This window comes from Antrostomus carolinensis, unplaced genomic scaffold (assembly GCF_000700745.2).
Source record: "Antrostomus carolinensis isolate BGI_N321 unplaced genomic scaffold, ASM70074v2 scaffold20769, whole genome shotgun sequence".
Classification (NCBI taxonomy): domain Eukaryota; kingdom Metazoa; phylum Chordata; class Aves; order Caprimulgiformes; family Caprimulgidae; genus Antrostomus; species Antrostomus carolinensis.
The window spans coordinates 32,426-60,391 of record NW_010338139.1 but is presented as its reverse complement, the minus strand read 5'-3'; the positions used below and the strand labels follow the sequence as shown (position 1 = coordinate 60,391).

Here is a 27,966-nt window from a genome sequence, read left to right as displayed (position 1 = left end):
TCAGAGTTCGAACCGACTGTGTACGTGTTTAGATTTTAATTTGTTGTACTTGGTGATCAGATCCAGCTTACTGTGCCCCAGAGTCATTCTTTTCTCTGCCCCGTACGCGCTGTTCTTCTCCATCAGCATGTCCTCGGGGACTTTGTCATAGCAAGGAACCACAGGCTTTTTATCTCGTTTCACCTGGTTGTATGAGGATAGCAGGTCCAATTTGCCTTGTCCGAGACTCTCTCTTTTTTCCATCCCATAAAAAGTGTTGTCATCTTCTGCTGTCGCTTCCCTGGAGGTACCAACAGGTCCTTTCTGCTTCGTGCTTGTCCCATTGCTGCTGGCACCTTCTGAAAGGGACTGCAAGGTCTGCTCCTGTCTCACCGGGGAGCAGTGGCTGCTGTTAGCCTTATTGTCCCCTTGATAACCAGGTTTATCAGAGCTCAGGGCAGGGGAAGGCTCCAGCTGCAGGAATGTCCTTGCTGTCACAAGATTTGATTTGTCATACAAAGCTGGGGTGGATTCATTTGGAGGACTGTTTGGTGAGTCTGGTGGTTCTCCTTGCTGTTTAGGGCAAGTGGGCTTCAGAGATGTGTCTTCCTTCCCCTTCTTATTACCAGAATCAGAGTTTGAATCTTGCTTTTCCTGGTGGACATTGCAGCTGGAGTTTTTCAGGAAGGGAGACATTTTTATGCTTCTGATGCTTACGTTGGAAAGGCTGCTGGAGGGACTCAAGGTTTCAGCCTCGTTCACCTGGGCGGGTTTTAAAAGGGAGTTGGCAAATTTTGAGGTATTCTGAGAAGAGGGGCATGTTCCGGGATCTGGCACACAGAAGCTGGTCACTGCTTTGGACTCTGCATACAAGTACCGGAATTGCTTGTCAAACTCGGCAACAATTTGACCACGGAAGTGGGTCACCAGGCTGGTGTGGACTTGGCTGCAAAGCCAGGTGAAACTGTGAAAAAAAAGAAAAAAAAAACCCCACATGTAACTAGTTCACAGAGCGCCAAGGTGCCCAACATTGATTTTAAGAGTTGAGTGATGGTACCCAATTTATGTCATTAGAACATTGAGTTGGTACCCAATTTATGTCATTAGAACTTTCTCTGAAGTATGCAAGCCTGAGATAACTTGTATAGATTGATGTACTACATAATTACACAAGAACAACCTAAAATCATTTCATTTCAGCTTTGTCTTGTAATGAACTGGATGGAAATACAAACAATGAACAAGAAATATCAGCTGGTTCTCCTTAGCAACTGGTCCATGCCTACAAAGCACAGCAGCATGTTTCAGGCCTTTTCTTCTCCAGCTTCCCCTCGCCAGCAATCTCTGCCCATAGGCAAGGAGACTTTGGGGGGATATCACGGCATGCCTGGTCTCCTGTTCTCTTCCCTTGCCTTGGCAGGAGCAATGTTCTCATGTTCTTAACAGCTGTGTCCTGGTGTGAGCTGGGCCAGAGCTGGTTCTGTTCAGCAGCTGGAACAGCGCTGGGGTTTGGGTTCAGCTGGGATTTGTTAGGAGAGAAACACTGAGAACATCCCCATGTTGGCATTTGTCGCTGGAAGTCAAAGGACTTAATGTTTTGCTGGTCTACAAGTGCAAGGTCTGGGAGGGGCAATGAATATTTAAATTAATGAGCTAAATTGGCATTGGGCTCTGCCAAGGGGCTGTTCCATCTCCTGTCCCCCATGGGCAGGAGATCCATGAGGGGCTCTTCCTCTCTTGCTCTCTCTGGCTTTCACTCGGGCTCTGGCTCTCCCGGGATTGCGGTTTCGGGTCAGGATTGTGGCTCCTCTGGGATCGTGATCTGGGAACAGGCCGGGCTTGGTCAGCGGGTGGTGAGCAATGGCACTGGGTGTCCCTCATTTTCATATTTTGTTACTATTATTATTATTATAATTACTATTTTAATATCATTATTATTTTAAGTTTTCTTTTATTTCAATGATTAAATTGTTCTTATCTCACCCTACGAGTCTCCTTCCCCTTGCCCCCCAATTCTCTCCCCTGTCCCCTCAGAAGGGGAGCCACTTGAAGGAGGCAGGAGGGTGAGGAATGGAGACCTTGGGCACTACCTTGAGGAGCAGAGGTCTCCAGACCCTCACAGGAACACCTCAGGACAGGAAGGCTGATGATGTTTTTCATAAGTATTGCTGTGAGATTCCCCAGACTCTTTCCATCTTTGCCTTGCTGTCCAGTTAAGAGATGCGTGGTGTCAGGAGTTCACGAGTCCTTTGCTCAGCAAGTTCAGTCCCCCTCTCACAGTACAATGTCTTGTGATGTTTTCTGAGAGCTTGTTATCTTCCACCTCAAAATGAATTAGGTTTTGCCCCAGCTGGGGAAAAACTTCCACTAATTGCCAATCTGCATATTTTCCTTACCTGTTTAACCTTACCTGTTGTTCGTGCCACAACTGGAACTTAATTAGCTCTCCCCCCATATATCTACAGATAATAATGACATTTCTCCTCCCAGTCTTCACTTTCCCAGATTAACCAGGGAAGCACCTCTTCCAGACCAGGCTCCTCAGGCTCCTGGTCATCCCAGTCATCAGCTGCTGCTTTTATTCTTGCTCTAGTCAAACTAGAGGAGCAGACTGATTGTGTTAAAACGGAACCTTCACCGATGGAAGTACCAGCATGGGGCTGCGTTATCAGCTGCTAAAGCAAGATACTGACTTTGACAAGAGCAGGATGAAATCACAGAAACTTCAGGAGAACAATTGTAATGGGAGAATCCAATTATTTTGTAGTAAATGTGATTTCAGAACAAGATACTGGCACTATGTTTTGGGACCTCATCAATGTTTACTTCACAAGACATCTATCTGGGAACTTTTAGTAGGAAAACCAGCTCTTGGCTTGTTCTTGGCACTGAGAAGTGTGCACTTGCTATGGTTCACAATGTTGTTTTGAAGACAGTACTGTACTTACACTCAGAAGACATAACCCCCAAAAAGCAATATAAAATGAAAAGATCTTCGCTCTCATAAGGCCCCACCTGGAGTGCTGCGTCCAGTTCTGGAGCCCCCATCACAAGAGAGACCTGGAGCAGCTGGAACAAGTCCAGAGGAGGCCACGAGGATGATGTGAGGGCTGGAGCAGCTCTGCTGTGAGGACAGGCTGAGAGAGTTGGGGCTGTTCAGCCTGGAGAAGAGGAGGCTCCGGGGAGATCTTATAGTGGCCTCCCAGTACCTGAAGGGGCTACAAGAAAGCTGGGGAAGGACTTTTCATAAGGGCAGTTAATGACAAAACAAGGGGAAATGTGTTCAAGCTGGAAGAGGGGAGGTTTAGATTAGATATTAGGAAGAAGTTCTTCACTGTGAGGGTGGTCAGACACTGGCCCAGGTTGCCCAGAGAAGCTGTGGCTGCTCCTCCCTGGAAGTGTTCTCGGCCAGGCTGGATGAGGCTTTGAGCAACCTGGTCTAGTGGAAGGTGTCCCTGCTGCTGGCAGGGGGGTTGGGACTGGATGAGCTTTAAGGTCCCTTCCAAACCAAACCGAACCATTCTATGATTCTATGATTCTGTGATCCCTGCCAGAACCCAACTTTATACAGAACATAAGGGAGGACCAGTCTCATGTTGAAATCCCTGTAAAAGAAACAAATCAACAAAGCAGATAGTAATAAATTGGCAGGACCAGGTAACTAACCCCGCAGCACCAGAGGAATGCAAGGATGAAACAGCTGAACTACTAACCAGGATGTGTTCTCGCTCACTTGAAAGTGCCTTGGTTATCAGAAGGGTGGAAAGTTGCTGATGGGATACAACTTTTTTTTAATGATCCAAACCATTAAGTCTCATAACTGCACAGCATAAATTAGTAGAGACTCTTCTAAAGAATACAATTAATGGCCATATGGGTAAATACAATCTAATAGGAAGGCAGCTTTGGCAAGGGGAAGTTATCTCTCGCAAAGGGAAGTTATCTCTCACAAAGCTCAGAGACTTCTTTGAAGTAACCCAAGAGTCCAGACAGGGGAGATTTCATGTAGCCTGTACCGACCTTGTCAAAGCGTCTATCCCAGGGGCACTGCCTGGCTCCCAGGAGTGCTGCTGTTCCCGTCCACGCTGCTTCCAGCTGTTACCCCTCTGCACTGCACAGTGCTCAGACGTGTCCCACCTCAGGACCTGCTCCACAAAAGGGCTCAGAGGGCTGAGCATCCTCTGCTCTGGAGGGGCAGGTTTGCATCCCTTGTACTGCGAGCATTGTCCCATGAAAGGACAATGAGAGGACAACTGTGAGAGGACCCTGGCCAGTCAGGTGAGGATAGTGCCTGCAAACCCAGCCTGGCACCGCTGTCACCAGCAGACCTGGAAAGAGAGCTGGGCAAGTGGTCATGTTTGCCTTCCTCATCCTGGCTAAGAGTCCTTGTGTCTCAGACTCAAATGGTCTAGCAGGAACATCACAACAGCTACCCATCAACACCTCTGGCCTCACCTTAGTGGGACGTAAACAACAGGTCTTGCTTAGGTTTTCCTTCCCTCCCTAGACAAAGTGACTTCCACCTTCTATCTTCTCCCAGCACCCTCTGACCCAGGTACTGCCTCACTGCAGAGACGTACGAGATAGATACACCCAACCACCTCCTCTCATCCACAGGAACTGTCCTTTCCTCTGTAGAAGGGGAGCAGCCTCAGATCCAGCAATACACTCCCCTGGCCTCATGACTGTCCCCACCACTGACGCCTCTTATGGCTCTTTCCCCAGTCCAAGAATTACTGTGTCCCAGTTTCCCATGCCAATCCAATGGGGGCTGCATGCTCTGTGTCACAGCAGGACCTGGGAGGAATCATCCAAGTTCCCCCAGTGGCACAGCCCCCCCCTTCCTTGCCATAGTGCAGGTTTCCACGATAGGATGATGTGGCCTTGCCAGCCATGGCTGTTCCCATCCCTACAAACTGATAAAGGTCTCTTCCTCCATGTCACAGAGGAAATAGCCACAGAATGATCATTTTTGGTCTCTTCTGGTATAAAAATGAGGCACTGAATGAAGTTAACGGGTTACAAATTCCATACAGACAAGAAGGGGTACTTTCTCCACAACATAACACACTGGCAAGCTGTGGAGCTCCTCACTGCAGGCCACTGGGGATGCTAAAAGTTCATCTGAGTTTCTAAAAGTGGTAGGATTTTTCTGCCTGTTTTTTTTTCCATAACAAACTAGTGCACACAGAGATCCCATATCCAGTTCTGAATCACCCTGGGGCACAAATGACAGCAGACTAGGACAGGATCCCTTCCCTGCCTTGCTTTCATACAGTCCGGCAGCAGGAACCCTTCAGGAACCCGTGCAGCTCAGCCTTTGGCCAGGAGATGGAGTTACAACATCACCTCCCAGGAGGTGGGGACACCTGCCTGTCCTTCCTCAGCATCCCCTGCTCTGGAGCTCTGGCCTGGGTGAGTGGCATGAGCATCCTGAGGTATTTCAGTCAAAGTCTCAGCCTCAGCAGCATTTTCGACAACAGGATTAGCTCTTCTGCGTGCCCCTCTGCAAAACTGCAGTGTGGTCTTCACACTCAACTTCTCTGCCTCAGCTTTTCCAACTGAGGAGATACCAATTTTCAACAGAAGGTTTTTTGTTTCTTTCCATAGGTTCTCTTACTCATTTTTATTGCTTTTCTGTCACTTTGGTTGTCACTTTTCTTTCTGCATGCCAACACAAACTTCCGTGTATCATTTTTGCTCATTGCTAAATCACAGGATCCCAGAATTGCCTGGACTGGAAAAGCCCTTTAAGCTCATCGAGTCCAATCATGAACCCAACGCTGACCAGTCCCCTATGACTAACCCATGTCCCTCAGCACTGTGTCTACACGACTCTTCAATCCCTCCAGGGATGGGGACTCCACCACTGCCCTGGGCAACCCCTTCCAATGCCTCAGAACCCTTTCAGCAAAGAAATTCTTCCTCACATCCAATCTCAACTGCCCTGGCCACAACTGGAGGCCATTTCCTCTTGTCCTGTCCCTTGGTCCTTGGTTGAACAGACCCACCCCCACCTCTCTCCACCCTCCTCCAAGGGACTTGGACAGAGCCAGAAGGTCTCCCCTCAGCCTCCTTTTCTCCAGGCTCAACAACCCCAGTTTCCCTCAGCTGCTCCTCATAAGACATGTCCTCCAAATCCTTCACCAGCTTATGAAGGTACTACATAACACTCAATTTCAAGTGACATTTTATTTGATAAGATGACGAGAATCTGACTTTATTGTAGTAAGGTCTTTAGACTTGCTTCCAATGTACTTGAAATCATTTCCACTCCTCATTTTTATCTTCATTTTGATTAAAAATAGTGCAATGTATTCAGTTAATTTGGGCATCCCACCTCAGTTCTCTCTTATTCATCCTTAAAGCAGCATGCCTTGCCTCTTTCTTCTGGATTCACTTTTTATTTATACACCTGAGGACTTCCTCCTTTTTACTTTGGTGTGTTCTCCAAGGTTATATTTAACTTATCTTCTGGCAACGCTCACTTTATTGCTGCACACACCAGCCTGGGGTTTGCTTGCTGATACACCCTGCTTTCCATTCCTTATGCTCTCACTTTCTGCTTAATTATAATTTCTTTCTTGACGTGACTGTTCATCGTGTTAGAACTGGAACTCACTCTTAAAGGCTCCTACCTTTTGCTTGGGACATGGATACCTGAGAGTATGAGCACTTTTCAAGAAATTCCAAACCTCCTCCAGCTTCAAACCCCTGTAGCTTTACCTGTCCATTGCCAAACACTTATGTACTTAGTTTTTTCTTCCTCTGTACTGAAGCCAGGTGCAGAGCTTTTGTAATCCTCTCAACTTTCTCCCCTCATTTTTCAGTGTCAGTTGTTGCATCAGCTTCAACCACCCAAGAAGTGAGTTTCTTTCACTACAATATAACAAACAATGAGCTCCCTCCTCTCTGGGCCACTGGCAGGAGACATACTGATACTTGGACCATCTTCCATTTTGAGCTAAGAAATTTAATCTCCTCTAAGGCAACTCAAACAGCCACATAATTCCCTTTCAGGCTGACAATGCCACCTCTTTTCTCTAGTCCTAACCTAGCAAATGTTTGCTCTAGTTTTCCTGTCCAAGATCCTGTTTAGTTCAACCCTCATTTGCCTTTAGGCTCCACACATCTGCTGCATTAGTAAATATCTTCATATCCTTCACTCTGATATGTTAAATAAGTGCTCAAAGAAACATAATATTTCTTCTGGTGCCCAGAATAATACTAAATAACTAGATAGATCATTATATTTAGGATTTTAGATTGTTGCTTTTCCTAGATATCTCAATGAACCCTGTTTTCTTCCTGTCTTCAGTTAGAGGAAATATAATGTTAAAGATGGAAAACCCAGGGAACTATTTAATAATAAACATATAAGAGTTGAGGGGTCTAAACTAGCTTGCCTCCAATTGTTTAAGATAAGAGCAGTGAGCTTGGTTCCCATATTTAGTAAACTCTCCAAACCCATGCCTGTTTCATACCAATAGGCAGGAATATATCAGAATGAGTCCAGCTTGACAAGAGTATTTTGGAAAATAAGAAGGTTTTTTACAAAACTATCAAGGGAAATGTCAGCATAGAGAACAACAGTATCAACATCTGGGGTTCAATATGAGAATGTCAATATATATATTACCACTCTTGCTGCACGCACGTAATACTGCATATAGGGCTCATAGAAGAAAGAATCTGATGGCTAGGGACTAAAAATGGATTTCAGGCATGATTTTTCCATGCATTTGAGGAAAAAAGAGTCTCTTCTTACAGCTGAAGAATTAAAAGACACTTACTGAATACCTGAATAGTCAAGGATAGAGTAGGAAAACAGCCCTCTGCAAGAGATGATGCAGAGAGACTAGAATCTGGATTCACTGTCAACGTAGAAGGATGTATTGAAACTCTAGAGGGATCTAGCATCTTGGCTCTGGTGCTATCCAATATCTTCATGGGCAGCCAAAATAATGGAAGAGGGACGCTCATTAAATTCACAAATCATATCCAATGGAGAGGGGCTGCACAGATAGGAGTTTGAAAAAGTTTTGAAAAAAATGGATGCAGTTCACCAGGAAAATATTCAAAGAAAATACATTCCAGGCAGTCACGATCAGGTGCACAAATACAAGCTGGAGAACGAGCAGGCAGCAGTTCTGAGGGTTAGCGTGTCTGTAAGGAAAATGTGTCTGTAGTGTCACAGTGTTGGGGAAAAAAAAGCAAACATGCTGGGGGTGTATGAACTACATTGTGGCCTACAAGACGTGTAATCCTTTCATTTGACTTGAATCCTCTAAAGAACAGGAGATACCGAGTCTGGAAAAGAAAGATCTGACAGTCAGTGTGGTAACTGTCCCCAGGCTGTACAAACCAAGCTCTGTGGAAGGTACTAAATTGTGTTGGTGTCCACAGGAGACAAACAGCTCACAGACTTAGGCCTCCAAGATTCAATGCTCAGGCAGGAAGACAGCAAAGAAAGAAGAGTGAGTTGCTCGCTGGGATGAAGGATAGTAGAAACATTTGGATCTAAGTTATGAAGCACTACAGAGAAGCCACCCGTCAATGTCTATATAGGTCCCATTGACATCAAAAGAGATAGGATGAGTCTCGGGGGTCAAATAAAAGCACCTGAGTTGGAAGCTAGAAAAGATCAGGATTTTATGGGTAGCCTTATAAAATGCTCCCCCTTCTGTGCTTAGAATGGGACAGAGAAGTAAAAGAGCATTTCAGGACATGGTTATGGAAATTATGTTAGGGAAAGGATGGTAGAATCATAAGGAAATAGAAAACTGTAGGAACATAGTGACTCTGTAAAGAAAGCTGGGTTCCATGTTAACCTACATGAAATCTGGCTGCTGCACCATATAGAGCAGAAGATATAGGGAAGCTCTAAATTAGCATCTGGAGCAAAGCTGTGATGTGTAGAAGACCACACACTTCGAGATTGCCCACTTTACCTTAGGAATAAAAGCAAGAAAACTATTCTAATAGAAGGACAAGATAGAAATCAATGACACTTAGGTAAGAAATTAGAATCTATGACCAACATCTGAACAAATAAATCTATGTTTAGAAAGGTGCACAACCAGAAAAGTGGTGAACAACCAGATCAGATACCGATGTTTACATGCACACATAAACTTTACGAGCTAAAGAAACAGATAGATGTTGTGAAACACCTGAGCTGGAATGATGACTCTGTCACAGGGGACATCTCAGAAACTTATTGGGTAGAAGAAAATCAAGGAACAGTATAACTGCAAGAGCAGAAATTATACAGAAAGGACAAATAAAGGACGTGTTACTGGGGCAGTGGCAAAATACATGAAAAAAAAAAAAGTCAAATGATATATCAGCAAATGAAATATATTCTGTTGGATTAAAATTCCACTCCCAAATAAGAACAACATAGTATTTCCGGGGAGATCTTATAGTGGCCTCCCAGTCCCCTGAAGGGGCTACAAGAAAGCTGGGGAAGGAGTTTTCATAAGGGCAGTTAATGACAAAACAAGGGAAAATGGGTTTAAGCTGAAAGAGGGGAGGTTTAGATGAGATATTAGGAAGAAATTCTTCACTGTGAGGGTGGTGAGACAGTGTCCCAGGTTGGCCAGAGAAGCTGTGGCTGCTCCTCCCTGGAAGTGTTGAAGGCCAGGTTGGATGAGGCTTTGAGCAACCTGGTCTAGTGGAAGGTGTCCCTGCTGATGGCAGGGGGGGTGGGACTGGATGAGCTTTAAGGTCCCTTCCAACCCAAACCAGTCTGGGATTCTACGATTCTATGATTAGGGCTTCTACTGTGAACTTATACTGTGAACTTCCTGAGCAGAGTGCTGGTGGTAAATATGGGATGCTAAGGATGTGCTGAGAGGCTGAGAAGGCAGAAAGCAGAGGAATAAAGGCAGATTCAGTTAGAGCTGTGTTGAATGGGGGCCATTACTAGGAGAGTTGTAGAAACTGCATTTTAGACACTATAAATGAACTAGTTTTTGGAGAAACTAACCAGAAAACCAACAAAAGGAGAAATAACATTACCAGTTCAGAAAGTTTTTTTGGAAAGGCCGCTTGGCAAAAAAATAACCATGACGTACCCATATAAAATATTCTTTCAGGACTGAAATAATTCATAACAGTACTACTTAACTTAAAAGAGAAAGTGAGAAATGCTATTAAAAAGAAATTTAAGAGAGTAACCAAAAAGGTTAAATGCTTGAGGCAGCATGAAGATTGTTTAAAGATGCTATATTAGAGCCTCAAAGAAAATGTACCTATCAAAATAAAGACATTTTAAAACATCCAAAAAAGTCACCATAGTTAAAGGTGCATTAAAGGAAAATATTAAAGTAAACAGCCTTCAAAAAATGGAAGTCAGCAATTTTCCAATTATTAACCAGTGAATAACCTATCATTTAAAATTGAACATAGTAGCAGAGGAATGGAAAGTAGTAAATGTGAACCTTTTAAAGAGCTCTTGGAAAACTACAAACCAGCCAGTCATTTCCATACTGAACAAACTGGTAGAAGCAAATAGAGAGTAAAATGATTAGATGCATAAATAACTATAATCATAATGCTGAAGACTCAGCATATTTGTGTGGAAGGAAGCCATGCCTCAAAAGCCTCCTGCAGTTCTTTGAAGGAGGCAGCAAGCACACATGATCTGTGTGTGATGGACGCAGATCAAGTATGATCTGCTTGGTGGTGGACACTTGAATTTTCAAGATTTTGACACTGTCATTCAGCAAGGACTCTTAGAAAAATTAAGTGATCATGGAGTACAAAGCAAGGACTTCCTGATGAGTAATAGTTGATTAAAGATGGGATACAAATGCTAGCAATAGTTGAAATAGCTGGAATCCCACAAGTTTTGTGCTGGGGTCGCTGCAGTTCAACACATTCAGAAAAGTCCTAAAAAATGGTAGAACAGTCCATGTCAGAGCCCATGACAAAATGATCATGGGTGGTCAAAAGAAAACTGGATAATCAGAAGCTGCAAGAGGATCTTATGGTGTGGGACGAATAAGTGACAACATGATAGACAAAATTCAATGTCAATAAACTCAAACTGTTGCAAAAACCCTGATAGTCTCTGTATATTGATGAGTTTTCAGATACTAACACTTACGAAAGAGGTCAGGGTTCCTATGCACAGTTCAAAGAAAATGATCACTTCAATGTTTAGCACTAGTCAAAAAGGCAAACAGCAGACTAGGAACTGCCAGAATGGGGACGAAGACAGAACCCATCATTATACTACAATGCTGAAGTGTAGTGGGTGGGGATATCTTGACCACTTCATGCACTTCTGGTCAATTAATCTCACAAAAGATCACGATTATGATTAAAGGTCTGGAAGGTCTCCTACATGAGAAATGACTGAACAGCCAAGGATACTTTGGCTGGAGAAGAGATGATTCACATGAGGGATTATAATGGAGGAGGACAAAATCATGGATGCAGTCAAGAAAGTAAATAGAAAACAGCGATTTACTGTGCCCAAGTTATGGGAATTTGGGGGCATCAAATATAATTATCTAGTAGTGGGTCTAATGTAAATACAATGGATCACTTCTTCACACAAAACATAAATTAAACTGCATCACCCCTTGCCAGAGGGTACTGTGGAGGCCAACCATGGTGGGAAAAAGTCTCCTATGGCAAATTGAACACAAAGAAGCACACACAACATATAACCCCAGAGTTTCTGAAACCTCTGATCCTTGCACACAAGATTGTTGAACTGTAAAACCTGCCACTGAGTAAGAACACTCTTACACTCTTACCTGTATCATCCTGAGACACCCCTGGATCCACCCTGCGTCTTTGGCTTTGCTCAGTAACTATTCTCATCCTTTGAATCTAGCTTCCCCATCTGCAGGGAGAGTAACCTAAATATCCACCATACTGGGTACAGCAGCAGGCTGCAGTATAACCAGTGGCAGACTTCCTGATTTTCTTCTGTCAAAGTGTTTCTGACCACTGAACAAATTCCACAAAGACAGACTGTTTCTTTTAGTTCAGAACATCATGTGCTTACTGACAGCAGAGAATCAGAGATAAGACCTTATTCAACTGAACAATCATCTTCCAGAACTCCAGAGGTTTCAGCTGTAGAGACATCTATAGAAAGAGAGCACAGCACAGACCCAAATCCCTGCCCCAGAACAGCAGAGGGAAGAAGTGACCCAGAGAACCGAATCTGCGTTTTAAGCAATACCCTGACTCTGGGCCACAGGGAAAGAAGGTGTTCCTCCAGCTGTGGAGTTCAGTCCAGCTGACACATGCTCAGATTTGGCCATTCAAAAATGAGTGGTCTCAGTTATCTAATCCTCACCCCCTGTGGTCAATGGAGATGGACTGATGTTTCCAGGCAGTGATTCATTCCATTCTTCTTAGATACATGGCTTAGAATGGTCAAAATGCTGCCAGACACTGCCTTCCATATTGTTTATATAGAGACTCTGCATAACCAGTTTCAACTGGGTACTTCCATTTATCAAACTGCAAGAGTTTAGTAAGGTGAGACCTCCACACTCAGAGATTATGAAGTCAGAAGCAGAGGAGAAGGTGCAGCTTGGAGCTACAGCATTGATGAGGACACTGGTAGATCAAGGGTCCAGCATGTGCTGGCTGGGAGATAGAAAAGAGGAAGGGAGAAGGAGAACAAAGTATTGCCAGGGCACCAAACTCACAGAAATATCAGAGCAGTCTGTCCCGGGGAGCTGCACTGTTTGTGAAGGATAACATGATGTGCAACAGCGTGAAAATACCGTGAGAAAGATCTGTAGGTGGAAAACTTGGAGTCTAGTAATTAAAATACAGTACAAGAGCAGTACTGTCAACCCTCTGATCAGAACAGAGATGGTGGTCAGACAACGTCAGCTGAGATTACACAGGCTGCAAAATTAGGACAGGTAGTAATAGTGGGAGATTTCATCCACTCATATACATACTAAGTTAATGCTTCACTGGGATGAGCTGTGGAGAAAAATGTTTTGGAAGCAATAAATTATTACTTGCCAGAATTAACTAGTCTAAATTGTTTGACCCACAAGAAAAGATGCTATTCAGGATGTGGTCTGGAATGATGCATGAGACTCAATTCCAGAGGCAGAAGTGGAAGAGCCCATTTGTAACAATGCTCACAACACGATCTGCAGTGGGAGAGAGCAATCTGAATAAACACAGCACGTGGATATTCAGTTTCAGGAACGGTAACTATGTAAAAATGCAGCAATTAGTAAAAAAAAGGCTGAAAAGGAGCAGTCCAGAAAACCCAGGAGGACTACAGCTTATAAATTGTCCAAACCTACTGTACTGATAGTTAAGAAATTGGTGGGCCCATTTGAGACCTGCGAGTCAAAAGGGGCATTCAGTGATGACAAGACCATCGCAGAGAACGTCAGGGAATTTTTTGTGTCCATTGCTCACTCAGTGACACTGAAACATGTTTAACTCGGGTGTAAGAGAGTCCAGCGCAGAGCCACCAAGATGATGAAGGGAGTGGAGCATCTCCCTGCTGAGGAAAGGCTGAGGGAGCTGGGGCTCTTTAGCTTGGAGAAGAGGAGACTGAGGGGAGACCTCATTAATGTTTATAAATATGTGAAGGGCGAATGTCAGGAGGATGGAGCCAGGCTCTTCTCAGTGATGCCCAATGGTAGGACAAGGGGCAATGGGTGTGAGCTGGAACACAGGAGGTTCCGCTTAAACTTGAGAAGAAACTTCTTTACAGTGAGGGTGACAGAGCCCTGGGACAGGCTGCCCAGGGAGGGTGTGGAGTCTCCTTCTCTGGAGACATTCAAGACCTGCCTGGACGCCTTCCTGTGTGATCTCATTGAGGTTCCTGCTCTGGCAGGGGGTTGGACTGGATGATCTTTCGAGGTCCCTTACAATCCCTGACATCCTGTGATTCTGTGTACCACGGCCACTGCAAAGACCACTTTGCTGAAGACTAGGAAGTTTCCAGTCTGATCCCATCTACAGAGACAGCTCTGGACATAATCTTGAGACCCACATACCATGGGAGCTGACCTCCACCATGGGACATTAAAGGGTCTGCTGTGAAGAACGAGATGGCTGATAGCATGGAGAAGCACACCCTCTTGGAAAAAGATCTGTAAAGGCCAGCCCTGCCTCACAGACCTGCTGGGGTTTGGTGAGGGAGCCATTGAGCACATGGATAAAGGGACCAGTCAACTACCTGGTTTGGGGTTTTCAAACAGCCTTTGACAAGGTTCTACACCAAAGCCTTTTAAGAAACTTACGTTGCTATGGACTTGTTATGGATCAAGAGCTGGTGACAGCGCAGGATGCAAAGGGTTGGGCTTAATAGTAGTTTTTCAGCGTGGGTCAGAGTCAGCAGTGAGGCCCCAGAGACTGGTCCTGGGACCTGTTTTCATCCTATGGGTGAGCTCAGGCATGGAGGGGTGCAGTGAAATCCCCAGGCTGGCAGAGGGTTCTTAGTTCCTTCAGGCAGTTGGATACCTTACTGAAGGTGAGGAAATCCAGAAGGACCTCACAAAACTGAGCAAGTGGACCAATATGTGGCAGATGAAGTTCACTGTAGGAAAATGTGGGGTACCCATAGGGAAAAATTATCTGTGTCAGACCTGTATGATGCTAAACCTCGAACAACTGAGGAAGGAGCTTGGAATCATCATGCAGTTCTCCAAAATCATCAGCTCAGTGTGCAATGGCACCTAAAAATGTCAGCGAATGTTGGTCACTGTCAGCAAGGGTGATAATAAAAGAGCAGAGGACATCATTTTGACCCTCTTGGGGGATGCATGCAGTTCTGGTCTCTGCGTCTCAAGAAGGACACAGTGAGGTTAGAGAGGGTGCAGTGAAAGGTAAATAAAATGACTGAGGGGTGCAGCAGCTGCCATATGAGAAGTGACTGAACAGGCTGAGGTCCTCACTTGAGATAAGAAAAAGGCAGGGAGGGTGGATGAGATGGAGGCTTGGAAAATCATGAAAGCAGTGATTCAGCTGAATGTGGGACAGCTCTTTTGCCCATCTGCAGCACCAGAACTGTGGGCGCCTCGTGAAATTATCAGAAGTTGGTTTAAAACAGACACTGAGTTAGGGCAAATTCATGGACAAGAGGTGGAGAAGAGGTGCTGAAGGGATTCAGTAGGGATGTGTGCAATGACTGCACATGCTGCGGGAGGACAAGAGGAATGGACCACAAATAGCAGTTTAGGCCAGGTGGACATGATCTGACCTGGCAGAACATTTTTTACATTTTTAAGAAATGAAGTGATACAGGATGTGTCCAGGAAGTGTCAACGTTGGCAGCCAAGCAGTTAATTCTATCTGAAAGCTAAACAGCAAGGTAAGAGCAAGAGGGTGGAATAGAAGAAGGTAAAGCACCAAAATGAAACCTGACATTTAGAAGGAGAAATGAAGAGGAAAAACAGTGTATCATTATCATGGAGAAAAGAAAAATAATAATTAAAAAAAGAGCTACATTACTCAGGATTTTGGTAAGGAATATTTTCTCAGCGTCACCAGTCTTTGTCACAGGAGTTGCTACTTTTTATTACCTGTATGTACCAGCAAGAACTTGGTCACAATCAATCATGATAAACTTCTCCAGAACCTGGCCTGCAAATTTCTTGCCTGCTTTGCTGTAGTATGTGTCTCCACTCAAACATCTGATGCGCATGTTCTGAAACCAAAGAAAGCAGAGTTGGTAAGAGGACATGTATTGAACTATGAAATGGTCTCTTAAGCATCACTGATGGCCTCCCTCAAGCGGGAGCTCTGCTCCCAGAGGTGGAATGCAGCGACTCATTAAGTGTTTCTTGGCTTCTACATACCAAATATTTTGTCACACTGTCTGCTTCTGCAAGATAAAAATGCCAGCAAATGATTAACGAGTTGCACTTAGGTACAAATGCTGGTTTGAAAAATATTTGTAGAATCCTATGAGCCTACGGATCATTTCTGAAGTATGTAAGACCATACAGTTTCTTGAGTTATTATTGATAACATCCACTAACTGAACTCGGCATTTAAACCAAATTTTGACCCATAACACCTCACCAGTTTCTAATCAATTGAATGTGCTGTCCTGATTTTATACAGTGACAGGCTTCTTAAAACCAAAATATCACTCAATAAAAAAAGATTTACAAAAAAAGCTACAGCTACGTTTTAAGAATTGCCTTTTATCAGTATATTTACAAATTTTATTGCAATTTTCAGCTGCTGTATTCAAGTGGAACAGACCTGGTGCTCCTCTGCTTTAAAGACTGCAAAGAATTTCTCTGATACAACTTCGGCCTGTAAAACTGACTGCCCAGTACCAAATGGGAAATAATGGGATACTGCCCAGTATCCATCAGGAACCTTTTTGGTAACATGAGGGTTTTGCCCATAAATAAAAGTTCTTTGCATCTCAGCTGGGGAAAGCCAAAGAGGAGAACAGTCACTAGAGACAGTTACTGGCCTGGTCTATATGTCACAGTGCCAAACAAAACATTTTGTATGTAAATAAACGTCCCTCAGGCTGCACCTACACTGACCTGCCAGGTCATCCCTCACCGCCCCTCCAGGCCAGCTCCCCTGCCACCTGCAGCGGCTGTGGCACACCAGGAGCCGTCACAACCTGTCACCACCCACGTTGGGCCCAGCAGATCCCTCCGTGGGCAGCTCATCCCTGCCCAGCACCACCCCACGAAGGACCCACGGCCACCAGGGCCATTGTGCCTGGTGTTGGAGGTGGGTGCTGGCCGTGGCTGCTGGGTGCTCCTGGTGGCAGTGGCAGCCTCTCCTCCACCACGCAGCAGATTTCCGTCTGTCAGACACAGCAGTTTGAAAGCCAGCGCTGCAGACAAAACACAAGCCCCGACAGCTGTGATTTGCTTATGGATGTTCTCTGCAGGGTGCAGACCCATGTCCCTGCCACCCCTCCCGGAGCTGCTCCTGGGCATGGCTGTGCCCCTTTCTCCCCCCCCTCCTCCTCCTCCCAGGCGGGGTGAGCATGTGTGGGCTCCCCAGGCTGCCTGTACAGCCAGGGACCGGCTCGCCCAGTCTCTGGCCTCACATGGGGGTTCACGGTGTGGAACTTGTGCCTGGGGGGGTGAGGAGTAGGAAGCAGTCACCTTGCGCCTGGTGACTCCATTCCTGACAGCTTTCCTCTTCCATCAGAGTCCCTGCGGGCAGGAGGTCAGCTTCCTGGAAACATTTGCTGGGGGGCTCATTGCAGCAGGGTGGGAAAGACTTGACTCTGAATGTTGTGCTGAGGAAGTCTCCCCACTCACCCAAGGAACACCATGGCCCTCAGGGTTTCATAACAGCAGCAAATCTCCTCCAGACCAGGATCCATCTGACCCAAGTTCGTCTCTTGCAGTGGGTAAGGGCAGCTGGGGAAGAGGATGAAGGAGGCAATAATTTATGACTCTGCCCCCTAATATTGTTGCTGACTGTTTTCTCCTTAGGGAATTTCCTGAGCTTCTTGTGTTTTGTCTTAGTGGGAATCTCTCCCTGGACCTCTTCTCCAAGTACTTGACCAGTCTTCTCTAGAGTTCATGGAAGTTTTTAGCAGGGACAGAGCTGAAGCTTCACAATCAGCTCTCGCTTATTGCCGTCCCAGAACACGTCCTCATTTGTCACCTCTGAGAAGGGAGAAACTTCTTCCCCCTAAGGACAGTTGTGCATTGGAACAAGTTACCCAGAGAGGTTGTGCAGTTTCCATGCTTGGAGATTTCCAATGAGTCTGCCTTACCTAGACCGGGTAAGACCCTGAGCAACTATGTCTGACCTGACAGGTGATCAGGAGGTTGGACTTGATGACCTCCTGAGGTCCCTGGATTAACCTGTGATACTTGGAAATGCCACCACAAGCTGCTGATATAGAGCAAGATACGCTGGATGCTTGGGGAGGTGTTCACCTAATCCTGTTGCAAATCAACACAAGGATTTTTTTCTTCCAGTGCTGAGGTTTTAGTAGTACCAGTTCTCACTGGGAAGAGCTTCCTCTCCTCCCCTAGGGAAGTTAAAACCACTTCAAATAAAGGATATCCCATGGATTTGTCACTGCAGTATTTCTTCATTCCCTGTATCCTTTCCAAGGCTGGGTGAGTTTCTGATCTCTGGATCATTTTTTCCATCCTCTTCTTCCTCTTGGCAATCTGGGCCCTGAATTGTCCAAACAAGATGAGAATCCTGCAGACTTGCCGGAAAGCCAGACTGCCAGGTACCACTCACTCAATGTAGACAGTAGTTTTAGGCTTGGCAGATTTGACTGTTTACAAAAAATCCAACAATCCAATCCTCGATGCACCACTGAGGGATTTGCTGATGTTCAGCACCAGGATTTGACACCAGTGGGCCCACACAAAGTTCTTCAAAGTAAGATGCTGGTGGTGCAATTGCCTCAAATTCCCCATTAAACCCCAAATTGTCACCAACTATTCCAAATGGAGATTTACCATCACATCCTCTCGCAACTCAGAGACAGGAATAAAATATGTACACTCATTCCACTTAGAGGTGAATGTCAAGCGTGGATGTTAATGTACCGCTCGAGATGCGTCAGCTTAAGAGGCACTTCACATCCAAACCTGCCCATGAGTCACTGAATGGGGGAGGCAAGTGTTAATTAGCCATTCAAGTGCAAGGCCTAACAAAAAGATGTAGACATCTCCATGGATGTAAACTCATTCGAATTTTAATTAAAAACAACAGCCAGGCTCTTGGATAAGAAGCAAATAAAATAAATTTTGGAGAGATGGAATTTATCCACCAGGTGACTTCAGTGATGCAGTTGTTTATGAAAGCAAATGTGCTCCAGCATGAAGCAGTTTTCCCTAACAGTTGCCATCTCAAGAGGCAGGATGAGATGGGTCTGGCTTATGAGAAGCAAGAAAGAACAAAGCATCACCAACATGGGGCAAGAAGGAAGCCTCTCTAAATTAACCTTTGTGTAGGCAGGTGAAAAAGGAGGGGAAATTCAGACATTTACAGCTGCATCTCTTTTGAATGCTGTAAGACATTATCTTTGCATTTTCCCTAGCCTGTTTTTTAGTTCAGCATGGTTTTGAGGTAACTGGAAAACTTCCAAGTGTTCCCCACCTAGATGAAGGGAAAAACCTACGAAACTGGTGGCTGGAAGAGAATCATTCCTCCAGGGAATGCTGTGCACCCAGTGAAGGAGCACAGCCCGGGCTGCTGGCTTTGCAGGACTGACAAATGATGACAAAAAAAACCCACCTTCATTGATAGGGAGTAGCCAGAAAGGCTAAATGGGGATCAGCAAGACACTGAGGTGCATTTCTGAGTCTGCAAGTTCCCAAGAGAGCCTCTTGCACTGACACATTAATTTGTGCTGTTTGCCTGCTCTGGGCACCACACACCATTGCTGATGGGCACCCCACTAAGAGGGGTTCGTCCCTCATGACCCACAACCAAATCACAAAGCCTAAAAGCAGATCTCAACGGGAAATGTTTAGTGTGGTTTTGCGTCGAGGCAGTGCAGCAGGGCTGGGAGGAAAGGGTAGGGTTTGCATCAGGACAACTGAAGGGACTCACTGCTCCCCTTCCCCATCCAGCTATTGCACTACAGCAGCTCTGGCCAGAATCTAAACTGAGCTCAGGGATCTAAACTATGAGCAATTTAAGTCTTGCAATTCTATGTCCTAGAGCAGGGGCTGGGAGGGGACAAGGAAAGGAGATGATACAGGTCCACATGAATGTAAGTTTTCTGGTCTGCCTCTGCCTGCCTATCTGGCACCAGCCCAGCAAAGCATTCAGTGATGCACTGCATCTTATCAGCCTTGACTTCACACTTCTTGTGTGTAAAACTGAAATGAGGACCACAAAAGATCAAGATATGGGAGTAGGAGGCTCCTCCACTCCTTCCCCTATGCTTCCAGACAGACCTCGATTTCCTGGACCAAACAGCCATGGTCTCTTAGCCTGGGACAGTGGGAGAAGGGATACGTCCTAGGGACCAGGCAGAGGGAACAGAACAAAGGGTACATGGTTTTTATCGCTTCCAAGACCTGTTTATCATATCCAGTGCATGTCTGAAAACTTACTGGGAAGCTGTCCTGAGTAAGAGCCATTTTATTGCACATTTCCACAAAATGCTTCAAGTATTCTTCATCCAGGATCAGGTAAACAGGGACGTGGCGTCTGCTTGAGGCCTCCAGCAGGTCACACAGTATTTCCATGTCTGTAAACAGATCCATCACAATTGCTATCACCTAGCCAGGAGAAAAGAGATGGGGGGAAAAAACAAGAGAACGTTGAAATCTCATGCCCAAGTGAATTGTGCTTTAAACTGTGAATTAAGTATTCAAATCTCCTGAGTTACAGAGCATCTGTGGCCACATGGGTGGAGATTGCTTCTGGACCTTTGTGTTTAACAGCCTTTACCCCACCATGGCAGGTAAAAATCACTTTTAATAACTATGAAGACATTTCCCCACACAGCTACCTCTTGTCTCATCTGTCATTCAGAGAAAGAAACAGCTGAAAGGGTAAAGCAAGTGCACAAACTCTGAATCTCATTGATGCAACCAGTATGTGTTGCCTCAAGCAAATGTGCCAGAAATACAGTATATAAATGGAAGAGCTCAGACTGACCAAAATCATTATTCAGTCGGTATGAGGGACTCCGTAGATGACCAGCATATTAATATAAAGAATCTTTTTTTTCAGGAAGGACACGCTGCCAGGTAAGGGAGAAGGTATCTCAATCAAGTGTGTACATGTCTTTGTTCCAAGATGACATCTTAGGGGCAACTAGAGAAAATTGTAGAATAATGTGTGTGGGAAGGATCCCTTCCCTTTCCCGGCTGGCAGTGCTCCTGCAAACACAGCCCAAGATGCCAGTGATAGTTATGAAACCTAACAGTAGGAAGAAGGAATAACACTAACATTCTTAAAAAAAAAAAAAAAGCATTCAGTAAAATCTATCTCAATAAACTGAAGACTTGCAAGATAAGGTCACCAAGGGAGAAGTTTTAAAAAGGAAAAGAATTTTAAAGAAAACTGCCGGTTCTTTAAAGAATGAGATTGAAGAAGCTCATGGCAACCCATCCCACTGTGGAGATGGGATGGGAGGCAGCAGATCATCTTGGCTAAACAGATTCTCCAAAACCTGGAAGGAAAATACAGAAAATGGAAGGTAGGTCATGACAAGTACCTACTACAAGTGAGTTGACCCAGACCTAGAAAATTCAAAGTACCTGTATGAAAATTCAGATGACCTGTAACCAGAACAATGGATCAAGGGAAAACAACCATAAATACATTAAGATGTGACTGGAGAAGCTGTTCCACTCTTCCTTGCAGAGTGAGGCTGTGAGCAGACAACATCAGGGTGGATATTATTTGGATCAGGAAAGAACTGCTGGGATCCATCTGTTGGCCATCACCATTAGTTACAGGAATGAGGGGGACATCTTGAAGAAGGAAGGAACAGGCAGGAGAGGACTTGCTGAGCTGGATGATTTGTCAGGCCTGATGCACTTCACCTGAGGGTGCTTGCAGAGCAATCCAGTCACTCAGACCTTGAACCATTAAGAGTTAACACTGAGAACTCATGGAAGATGGCATCACACTGGGGTACTGAAAACAGTAAAGTAGTGAAGGATTCATGGACAGGCAGCCCCTTGTTCATGGCAGCTTTCAGCAGGGAGCACTGCAGGGGGGAGAGGGGAGGTTGTGCCCTGCCACAGCCTCGTGTGGTGGAGATGCAGGTGCCCATGGTGGGGCCATTCGTTCTAAGCATGGGTGCCAGAGGACAACTATAAAGGTGACTCAGATCACCATATCCTCTTGGTAAACAAAGCAGGCAGCTTTTATAATAACACCAGCTCAACCCCAAAGCCAAGAAGTTTTGGGGGAAGAAGATCCTGGAAGTCTTTCCCTTGAAGCTTCCTAAGAAGATATTGTCACAAAAGTGAGGTCTAAAGCCTCAAAGATAATTTCCAACTAATTTCCAAAACAATGGAAGTTAGATACCTAAGTACCATCTCCAGTTCAGGCTCCTGACGACTCGGGTCTCCCATTTAGAAGCCTTGGGCATTTAAGTCAATTTGGCCAAAGCAACCCATGTCCAGTGCCTCCAGCCTCCTGGTTTCAGTGGTGGGAGATGCAAGGCTGGGGCTGCCTCAGAGCATCCCTGTTCCTCACCATGCTGATCACGGCCTCCAAGCCCATGGCACAGCCTTGGCAGGTGAGGACATGGCAAAGTTGGCCCACGGGTTCTAGAAAATTCACACCTTGCCATTGTGGGGATAAATCATGACATTTCTAAACCCACTTCTGGAAACTCACAATTCAGCAATTACTGCAGTCATCACTTTGGGAATGACAACACTTACCAGCACCCCACTGGGGTTGCCATCTGTCTGGTTTCTAACCAGCACAGCTGGTTTTACTGGTATTTGCCAATAGCAGTGTGGTTTTGGTCATTACCGGAGCGTTGCCATTTGAAGTGATACTTTGCTGCTCTGGGGAACCACCAGAGACCCTTCTACCATCGCACGGAAACGCAGCCGCGCAGCCAGTGTCAGGGCTGTACGAGAGAGGGTGAGAGAAGCAGCGTGGCCAGTTCAAATGGATTGGAGCTCATCCAAACAAAAGTCAAATTGTAATAGCATTATCAAACGAAGGCTAAGGTGTGGCTGCGCTGCATCTCCTTATGTCTGCAAAGAGAAAAGCTCAAATCTGAAAATACATCTTCAAAGCCAGCTGGTAAACACGGCAAAGTAGAAAGGCAAACGGCACCAGTGAAAGGACCCGTAAAACAAAAGCCCTTTTTGCTGATTTGTCAGCACAAATACGCTGTTGCAAAATCTGTCAGCTGATGTTGTTCTGGATGAGTGTACAGGAGAAAACAGCAAACAACATTTCAAGACACACGCCTTCATGTCTACAGGACCCAGGAAAAGCATTCGGGGATCTCAACATCATTCCCACCAGCACTGTATCTCCCGTCTATGTTATCTGGAAGCACACAGGAGGAGAAACACTCCAAAGGAGGGAAATGTGACAGGAGCTTGAAGTCTAGTGGAAAAAATATTTGAAATTCAGAAACAGAAACCTTCACTGTGAGGGTGGTCAGACACTGGAACAGGTTGCCCAGAGAAGCTGTGGCTGCTCCTCCCTGGAAGTGTTGAAGGCCAGGCTGGATGAGGCTTTGAGCAACCTGGTCTAGTGGAAGGTGTCCCTGCTGATGGCAGGGGGGTTGGGACTGGATGAGCTTTAAGGTCCCTTCCAATCCAAACCATTCTATGATTCTATGAAACAGCAGTTGAAAAGCAGAAAAGCGAGCAGTTCTCTGCACAGTTGCTACTGACACTTCAAGCAAAAGATGTTTTTACATCTGGTTGCTCTTTTGTCATTAAAAGACACAGAGGTAATGTCCTTTTGGATGGTTTGATGAGCAAATGACTCAGTAACTACTTAAAGATGTGTAACTGGGGTTGTGAATGAGCTGGAACTGCTGTCAATCATAGAGTTAATCATGGGAAGCACTGGCCAGAGCTGCTAACCTAGAGCCAGTAAAATACTAGTAATACACTAGTAAGATGGTTGAAAACTCATTCTCACATGTCACACAACAGTCAAAAACACAGCGTGAAAATGCTGAGCTTGACCCTCCAGGCCTGAAGATTGTCTGTGCTTTTTCAAGCAAAGCAAAAAAAAATAGTTAAAAGCTCAACATGTACTTAAAGTAGAACAAAGCAGCTACTGCCCGGGCAGCCTGCCTGCAGCACCAGAGGAGTTCCCGTGAACGGAGAAAGCAGCAAGATGTTTGTCATGTGCTTTAAAGGATCATAACATCATCAGAGATCCGGGACACGTGCTAAGTGACAAGGGGACATTTCTTGGTAGTCATTTACTTTGTGCATTCTGCCATGACTGTGTCTTAATCCCCATTGCTGAGAAAGATGCAGTCAGTGTCACAGGACTTTCAGATCATTTCAGGTGTCATAAATCAGCTGCCTGCAAGGACAAACAAAGCTTTTTGTCACTAACTTCCTGGACAAAACTTCCCGTATTTGCCTACAAAGGTGCAATGGAAGTTCAGGCATTAAGCAATAGCTGCTTATAACTGAGCAGTAGCTTACGTGGCAAAACAGTCTTCTTTTGGACAAAAGCAAAAAAAAGATCCCCATTTACCTCATATCACCCAAATTTCAGTGATGGGTGGTTCTTGGATGATGTTGTGATGCTGCACAGCAATCTGAGCTGCTGCCTGGTCCCAGTGTCGTCTGCTGGGGACAACAGAACTCTGTTTGCTCAGCTCTGGTGATGGTGTTGGAAGGTAACACTTGGCTCTGTTTGTCACACAGCTGAAGCTCAGGCTTAACAATTCTTTATCTCCTACTTTTTGCACTAGGCAGTAATGAATGTAAGGAGTGACCGTAAAGTTAAATAAGAAACTACTGGAGTGATAAGAGAAATTGCCTGGAAGCTGACTGGTAAAAAGTGAACTTTGCACTAGAAGTTTACTCACTATCACCACGCTGTTGAAATGAAATGCTACAAAATAAAATTAGCATGGAACAGATGAAAAGAACCATAAAGAGGAGAAAAGCAATAGAAGCTGGAAATGTGTCTGAGATCCAGCTGTCTAAGCCACTGCTTTAGCACTCGGTATAGCGGCACAGGAAAAAGAAACAAGGAGCGTAATTTAGTGAGTAAATTCACGCCCGGATTGTGCTCGGCAGGCAGCTATTGTGGTCACCCGGTTTTTATTCCAGCCGAGGGTTGGCAATCTCCACCCAGCAGAAACTGTGGGATGGGGCAAAACGGGCTGATCTTACTCATCCTCAGAGAGGCACAGACATCAAGTCTAGAAGACAGGATGATGAATTCTAACCTGCTTCAAACCACAGGCAGGGCTTTTCAGTCCCACAAGTTTACTCGGGTCCTACGTTCTCCCACAGCAACTTACCCGCAGTATCATCTTGTCCTACTCAGCATGATGTCCAGGGGCTGGGAAGAGCCCTGGCCACACAAAGTCCCTGGCAGAGAGCAGCAGGGCTGGCTGGTGTGCGCTTGCTGGCTGAGGACAGCTGAGCATGAATGCTGCTCCCCCTGCCACTCACTCCAGGCTTTGGTACCTTCCTCTGCGTACCTGCAAATACCAACACAGGGAGCCTGCGAGGGCACTGCCCGGGTGACATGAAATCCCAGACGGAAAGAAATTACAGGAAATGAAAGGAGCAGGAACAGTTACAGATCTGCTAGAGAAAAAGCAATCACATCATGCCAGACATGGACAGAGCAGCAGCAGCTTGGAGTGTGTGGTGCAGTTGTGGGACCAGCCACCAGGACTTGGGTGATGTGGCACAAGACCCCACTCAGGGGTTGCAGCTCTATACGTACCGTCCGTGCCCGGCTGATCAGAGACCGGAGCAAATCCTTAATGCTGTTAGCTTTGTTTCTTTGGAAAATCACAGTGGCTTGAGTCTGGCCAGACACTGTGAGCAGTGGTGTCCCTGGCCACCCCAGCTCCAGCTCTGGAGGGTGCACATCAGACATGAGCGGAAAGTAGGTGCCAGATGTTAGTTCGGAGTTGAGGGAGGACCTGTCATCACCAGGGTCAGCCTCTTTGTCTTTCATCGCATTGGGATCTGAAAAGCTTTGGTTTCTCTGATGGCTCATATATTCCATGTCCAGGCTGGAAAGAAAAGGCAGCTCCCGTTCCTCAGCGATGGCGCTCAGGTAGCCGCGTTCCCCTTGCTCAAGGAAGGCGTCTATGGCAAGCCTGGCTGTTTCACTGTGCTGGAGCACCAGTGGGGTGGGCTCCCTCCACCATGGCTTCTTCAGCTGCTCAAGTCGGTTCTTCAGTGGCCCAGACACCCCTTGCTGGCTCCCATAGCTGCGGTGGAACTGGGGTCTCACCTCTACTGCTAGGTAGTTGAACATGGCTGGAGCTGTCGATGCTAAGAAGTGCCTCTCCAGCTGGATTAGTCCTCTGTCTGACTCCTGGTCTTTTCTGGCCCTCTTGCACTCCTGAGTTCCTCCCAACAGGTTCCTTCAGGACTCAGCATGAGTGCCACTCCTCCGCTTGGGAGTTAATCACCAGGTACAGCTTCCCACTCTGGGGGAGGAGCTGGCTTTCCCCAGCTTCCTCATTTGGCTTCCTCAGACACTCACCTGGTACTTGGTGCTCAGAGTATCCCTTTTGCAAGGGGAGGACGATCAGCTCTTCAAGCTGCTCCTTCCCTTTCCTTGTAACTGATTCATGTACTGCCCTCCCCTTCCCTCCAGAGAGGTCCCCACCCTTGGCCAAGCAGGCTCTAACCTGTTTTGTCCCTCATTGTGCTCACAGTGGAAATGCAGATGCTGAAACTTGTTCTTGCTTGAAATTTGTTCCAAATCAAACATACTTCTCGGTGTCAGTTATAATGAAATACAAATATCCCGAGTGGGTAATCAGACTCGACCAAGAAACTTATTTATCCCTGAACCATAGTGAACTCTCCTCCTTAGCATTTCTTGGGAGCCCAGGGTCTGCTCGTCTGGCACCTGGCAGAGAAGCCAAGACACCATCTTGTTTGGTATCACAAGGTCACAGTGTTTATGTGAAGCACAGCAAGAACCTCAGCACAAGTTCATGTCATTGAACACCACAGGATACAAGAGCAATAGCTCACATGGTCTTTTAGTATCTCCTTGGAAATCCTTCAAGGAAGGGACATTCACACCGGGGATTCTGGTGCTGTGTGAACAACGATGCTGTCCACATGCTGTGTGGTTTGGGATTAGTTAAAAAAAAACCAACACCACACCATGGAGCTATTTTTGGAGAAACAATCCAGTGATTTGAACTGCTGTGTGAGGAACACACCACCCAGAACACAACACAGCACACAAGAAATTGTGCACAAGGCACAGAGACTCCCCAGCCTGTGACACGGACCTCCCCCACCCCATTCAGCTGACTTACCCTGGAGCTACTGAACTCCACAGAGGCTAACCAGAGAATGAAGAACTGGCTGGATAGTCGATCTAATCAGCTCGTCTTTTATCTACAAATTACATAAACCCCGTAGAGTAAATTCATCCAGGTTAAATTAAGTCATCTAAAAGCTGAATGTCTGCTCTCTGATAGTCACCGGGCTCTAGTCAATGGAGAGAGACAGCCGTGCCCGAGCATGAACCAGCACTACGTTCTACATCAGCTGGGATGAATCACATCCCCAAGGGACTATCACTCTCCATGGACTGCAGCTGCAGTGGGATGATTAGTCTGGATTAGCTGTCTAGTCTTTAGATCCCTGAAGTCAGAACAAACTCTTCCCGGGACTGTGCAAACTGCAAGGACAGAGACAAAGATCCATTGAATCAGGAAATCAGTTGCCTGCCAGAGCTGCGGTGCGATGCAGCAGGTGCAGAGTTGGCAGCTGTGGACAACAGAGAAGGACAAAATTATAATAAAGCTGCTGGTGTAGACGCGTTACAGGTGTAAATAAGTGTTAGAGCAGCTTAAAGAGTAACATCAACTTAAAATGGGAGGTGAACAGACAAACACCATGTAAGGGAGTTTGGGGGAAAAAAGAAGGGAAGGGGCTAGAACATGATGGGCCTTTTTCTGGAGCTGCTTTGCCAGGGTGATAACATCACCTTGGTGATAACACTGAAGAAGGGTAACGTCACCCTACTTTTGCCTTCCGATAGCACTGAAAAGAGTGCACGTTTTTTAAAAGTCATCCAATACGTGTTTTCTGCTGGATAAACAACTGCTGCTCATTCTGTAAAGGGAGCTCCATGGTCTCCAGCTGGTGTTTGGTAACAATCTTCTCTCTCTCCCAGAATTTCTCATGGACCTCAGCACGTGAAAGCACATAGGATGTGAACATCTCCAGCCTCACTCGTCGGGCTGGGCTTCTTCAGTGCTGGTGGGGAGAAGAAGAGATTTCTAGGGAGTCAGTTACCTTGCCCTGCAGCAGATACCTGAACCAGGTCAGATGAAATGTGCCTTGAAAGTGCTTCTCTCTCTCCACTGAGCAGAAGGAGAGCTCA

General features: G+C 45.8%; 1 protein-coding gene across 1 annotated transcript; it reads right to left on the bottom strand.

The window, feature by feature from the left end:
- Nucleotides 1–25,978, bottom strand: SACK1C (scaffolding CK1 anchoring protein C). The gene is made up of 4 exons (XM_010175417.1): nucleotides 25,324–25,978; nucleotides 20,013–20,180; nucleotides 15,513–15,637; nucleotides 1–943 (listed from the first exon to the last, which is right to left on the bottom strand). The coding sequence occupies exons 1-4, from the start codon at nucleotides 25,864–25,866 to the stop codon at nucleotides 1–3; spliced, it is 1,779 nt and encodes a 592-aa protein (XP_010173719.1). The 5' UTR covers nucleotides 25,867–25,978.
- Between the last annotated feature and the right edge of the window lie 1,988 nt (nucleotides 25,979–27,966).